The 5,160-nt window shown below is 51.4% G+C and overlaps 1 protein-coding gene across 1 annotated transcript in view; it reads right to left on the bottom strand.

Moving 5' to 3' along the window:
- Positions 1-169: 169 nt before the first annotated feature.
- Positions 170-5,160, bottom strand: part of RYR1 (ryanodine receptor 1) — a 129,268-nt gene continuing 124,277 nt past the window's right edge. Inside the window, exons 99-107 of the mRNA XM_006761445.2 lie at positions 4,305-4,435; positions 4,143-4,203; positions 3,591-3,737; positions 3,230-3,364; positions 1,416-1,572; positions 966-1,030; positions 779-879; positions 543-594; positions 170-408 (exon numbers count right to left, since the gene is read on the bottom strand). Of these exons, the coding sequence (XP_006761508.1) occupies positions 313-408; positions 543-594; positions 779-879; positions 966-1,030; positions 1,416-1,572; positions 3,230-3,364; positions 3,591-3,737; positions 4,143-4,203; positions 4,305-4,435 (945 nt within the window). The 3' untranslated portion in view covers positions 170-312. The remainder of the gene's footprint in view (positions 409-542; positions 595-778; positions 880-965; positions 1,031-1,415; positions 1,573-3,229; positions 3,365-3,590; positions 3,738-4,142; positions 4,204-4,304; positions 4,436-5,160) is intronic.

Genomic DNA, 5,160 nt, shown 5'->3' with positions numbered 1-5,160 from the left:
TACACCCTCCTTCCCAACAGACACTCATTAGTGGTCATGACATGCTCCTTTACCCTAATAAACATGACTTCAGCCTCTGCTGTCATTTTGTTTTTCTGGGGTTGTGGGAGGACAGAATTTCTGGATGCCCCCTTCCCAATGTCAACGTCAACAATCCAGCACAAGGATGTCAGGGGTGTAGCAGAGATTTTATTTCTCCAGTACATGGTTACCCTCCCCCCAGGGGCCTTGTGGGGAGGAGCCTGTGGGCTAAGGGGCTTGCTGTGAGAGTAAGGCACTTGAGGCGGGGGTGAAGGGCCAGCTGGGGGTGACTCAGTTAAGCTGGTCCTCATATTGCTTGCGGAAACAATCGCCAGCTGGGAAGAAATCCCAGCATCTCTCTTGGTACATCTTCCACACGTATGACTCCTAGAGTTGGGGGATAGGGAAGAGAAGGTTGGTCACATCTTCAAACACTTGATATTGATAAGAGCTTCTTACTGATACCTGCTGACTGATTTTATATTAAAACTCTCCATGTCCTGCCATTAACACCCCCTTACCTGACCCGTGTGTTCTGTCTCATCCTTGTTTATCAGGTACATCAGGAAAAACCTGGGGACGGGAGTGCAGCAGTAGACAGGTCAGGCGCATCCTTACCTTCTCCTGATTAGCTGGCTGGGAATCCACTCACATGGACACCATACCCACTTCCCTAACTGGTCAAGGCCAGTATCCCACCCCTGACAGTCAGTGACCACGCCCCATCCTTCTCATTGGCCAGTGGGCCCACACTCACATGTAATTGGCCAGGTTGTGCTCCTCAAGTGTGTGAGTCTCAAACCCATGGGGTGTGGTATCAAAGTAATCACTGCCAATGCCACAGATGAAGCACTTGGTCTGTGGGTGGTGAGAGACAGAGTCGAGGCACAATCAACTTTCCAGGGTCCTATAATCCCTTTGGGTCGCCCTCAGTCAAGACCTACCTCCATATCTTCCTTCACTTGTTCTTGCTGGTCTCGGAGTTCACCAAAAGCATCAATGATCAGACCTGGAAGGCAGGGCGCAAGTCAGTGCCCAACCTCTGACCCAGTTCTGGCTACCCACCTCTGAATCACCCATTTCCTGTCTCCCTAATCTCACCCTGCTTCCTAAAAATACTAACACCTAGTGTTTATTGAGCACTTATGAGCCAGACACTTAACACCTATGAACTGACTTAATTCTCACAACAATATGAGCGTCTTATCATTAATATCTCCATTTTACAAATGGAGAAACCGATGTCCAGAGCGGTGACTTGCCCCTAATCTGAAGGTAAAAAGAGGCAGAGCCAGGACATGGACCCAAGCAGATGGATTCTGGGCTGGGCACTCAAAGGAGCTAGTCTGCTTTAGGCACCGGGCCCCACTCCCACAACCCCTACCAGCACTGACCCTGGATGATGGCCAGCAGGATGACGATGACGAAGAAGAAGAAGGTGATGTCGAAGACCACTCGGTACAGCTCGTATTCATCACCTGCTGGGTCCTCAATCTCATCCCCGATGCCCCCGCCAGCGCGGACACCCACATACATGTGAAACAAGTAGCACTGCGGGGAGAGCGTGAGAAGCACATGGGTCACACATCTGATCGTTCAGCATTCACCGAGTACCTACACAGTCCTGGGCCAGTGGGGCAGGAGTCACGGCAACGACTGAGACAACCCTGGACTCTGCCCTCACAGGGCTCACAAACATGCCACCAGATAGTGACAGCCAAGAAATGGTCTGGGCTATGATGGGGAAGCACAGGAGGAGGAGTCAGGGCTGGGATGAGGGAGACACACTGTGATCCGAGGAGACAGGGAAGCACAGGAAGCTTTGAAACTTGAAAGCCTGGGTGAGCAGGTGCAGCTGCCTGGATGAGGGGCTTATGTGAGCTGGGACATGAAGCAGGTGTTAGGTGGGAGACAGTGTTCCAGGCAGAGAAAACCACATGTGCTACGTCACCACTGGGGGAGAAAGGATATATTTTGCTCCTGTGAGGAACTGAAAGAGTGAATGTTCAGTGAGGCTAGAAAATAGAGATCCCGTGAGCAAGAGCAGGGAGAGAGATGAGGCTCAATCAATGATCAGGGAGGGCTTCCTGTAGGAGGCAGCATTTAAGTGGAAAAAATAGGTGTTAAGTGAAGAGGTTGTGTGCCCATAGGGCCAGGGTGGGAGGCAGCGAGAACACCAGAAGCAAGAAGCTTGGGTTGGGAGAAAACACATGGTCTTAGGGGAAGTGAAAGAAGGACCAGGCAGCCAGAGAGCAAAAGGCAAGAAAGACTGTGGTTAGACTCAGGCAACACTAGCCTTTCCCTGGCTTGGTAAGCCATAGCGAGAGGATTTGGTTTCATCCACCTGGCATTAGAAAGCCACCAGAAGATTCTGTGCAGAACCGGGAACATCATCTGTAGACCTTGGGAGAGACTTCACACTTGTTATTTCTGTGTCCCCAGGAAGTGAGAGGACCTAGTTGTCTTGGGTAAAAGCTAAGGCCAGTGACTGATGGGAACAAGGCTATGAGTGTTAAGACGGGGTCTGGTGGGGTCTCCAATGTCAGGGTGAGGAGCTGGACTGTGTCCTGAGAGCATGGCGCCAGATTATCTCAGACAAAAGCCTGAGATGATTCTTTCAACTGTGCCCCATGCCTCTGGTAGATTAAACTCAATTTAGGTTATAACCACCATTATTATAATAGGAGAGAAAACAGAAATCGGTGGCATGCTGGTACTTTGGTGAAACTTCTAATTGTAGATAATGATGGCAGTAGCTAACATTTATGTAATCCGTCACACACGCCAGGCACTATTCTCAGATATTTAAATCTACGATTGTCACAGAGCACCACTGGGTCCTAAAAGCAACCCTAGGCTGTAGATACTGTTACTGTATATTCTCATTTGTCAGGTGGGGACCCCAGAGCATGGGGAGGTTGAGTAGCTTGCCCACGATCACATGGCTTGGAACACTTTGCCTGAGTGCCTTTCCAATAAGAAAAGTTATAAAACTCAAATAATAGTACACCAGAAGTTGACACCTACTGAGTATTGATTGTGTGCCCAGTACTATTCAAAGTACCTCACAAGGATTAGCTCACTGAACCCTCACAATGAATCTACAAGGCAGGGCCCATTTTATTATTAAACCCCTTTACAGAGGGGAAAACTAAAAGTCAGGGAAGGTTAAGTCACTGGCCCAAGAGCGTTGGAGGGAGGGGCTTACTGTCATCATGTCATCGCACTTCATGTCGGGCTCGTCCTCATCCTCGCTCTTGTTGTAGAACTTGCGGAAGAAGTTGAAGGCCACCACAGTGTACAGGTAAACCACCACTGCCAGCAGGCCGACCGTCATCACCAGCTGGGGACAGGCAGGGCAAGTCAGCGCCATGCTCAGCTTGCCTCTCCCCATGCCCAGCCATCCCCACTCTCACTTAGGTTCAGCCCATGTGCCCCACTCCCCGGGTCCTACTACCCACACCTGCCCTGGCTTGGTGGCCTAGCCTTGCCCCTCATTCCTCCACCCCTACAGGCTGCTAAACTGGTCCCTGCCAGGCTCACACGCCTCCTTCAGGTCCTCTCCACACCTGTTTCCCATTGTGGGTGACGGAGGAGAGGATGGTGCGCAGGGTCTTGACTCCCATGGCAATATCCAGGAGGTGGGCAGCAAAGAAGAAGTTGTTGTAGTGTCCCAGGAGGGACATCACCATGTACCAGCCCAGGTACAGGAAAGACTGTGGGCACACAGGATCAGGGGTCAGGGAGCATGCAGGGATTCGTGGGGAGCACTCTGGGAAACAGAACACCCAGGGGGCCTGGGGACATTTAAGAGGGTTGGGAGTGTTCTGGGGGGTCAGGTGCCATCTCTAGCTGGGCGGGGGCGGGGGGGGGCGCTTGGAGGTTCAGGAGCACTCTGGGTGAGGAGCCATCCCGGGGAAAGTTGGAGATCCCTCTGCAGAAAGATATAGTCTGGAAATTAAACAGCCTCTGGGTGACAAGGAGCCTTGGGAATGTCGGAGGTTATCCTAGGATCAGAGGTGCGCAGGGGCTCAGGAGTCGGTCCCTGGGCAGGAATACCTAGGGGTGGAGCCCCCAATGCTACTAGGGCAGGTCCCTCCCCTGCTACTGCCCCTCCTTACATTGTCTGTAAAGATGACCCCAAACTTCCAGATCTGGTACTTGATGTCAATGGACATGAGCCTATGCAGGTGGAGAGAAGAGGGATGGCTAGATGCCTGAGGGTCCGCCCCTGGCCACCCCCCTGCGTACCCCAGGCCTGCGTGGGGCTATCCCAGGCTCACCAGGTAAGCAGCCCCGGTGGTGGTTCAGGCTTGCGTTCATGGTGGACTGTGATCTCCAGCGAGGCCAGATCCATGCCCAGCAGTTCGGCGATTCGCTCCCGCCCATAGATGTCCCCGTGCTTGTCCAGGACCTGCACAGAGGAATGTGGGGCCATGCAGACACAGGTGGAGTGGGGGAGGGCCTTGGCTGGCACAGGGAATTCTGGGGACACTCAGAACTTTGTGTGGTAAATTGGGGGTACATTTTTCTAGGGAGAAGGGCCAGAGTTTTCTTTGTATCCTCAGGGGGAGAGTCCAATAGTAATAAAAGCCAGTTGATTCATTAACCAAAGTAAATAGGATAATTTTTTAAAAGATATACAGTATTTTATTTTATTTTAAATATATTTTTATTGATTTCAGAGAGGAAGGGAGTGGGAGAGAGAAATAGAAACATCAATGATGAGAGAGAATCATTGACTGGCTACCTCCTGCATGCCCCCTACTGGGGATTGAGCTTGCAACCCAGGCATGTGCCCTTGACCAGAATCGAACCCGGGACCTTTCAGTCCACAGGCCGACGCTCTAGTCACTGAGCCAAACCAGCTAGGGCTTTTTAAATTAGGATAATTTCTTATTTTTAGGTAGGTAGGTAGGCAAGGAGTTGTATATAATTAGGCCCCTTGTTATCTATAAACTTATCGCCTCAACTCACTCCCTCACTCTGCTGCAGATACCAGCCTCCTCACAGCTCCTCAAATGTGCCAGGCACACTCCTGCCTCAGGCCTTTGCACTGCTGTCCCCTCCACCTGGGATTCTTCCCCCAGATTACCACTTGGCTCATTCTCTCTATTATTAGGTGCCCTTCTTGACCAC

The sequence above is a fragment of the Myotis davidii genome, unplaced genomic scaffold, assembly GCF_000327345.1.
Source record: "Myotis davidii unplaced genomic scaffold, ASM32734v1 scaffold1618, whole genome shotgun sequence".
Taxonomy (NCBI): Eukaryota; Metazoa; Chordata; class Mammalia; order Chiroptera; family Vespertilionidae; genus Myotis; species Myotis davidii.
The sequence above is the reverse complement of the archived record's forward strand: the minus strand, read 5'-3'. Positions and strand labels throughout refer to the sequence as shown.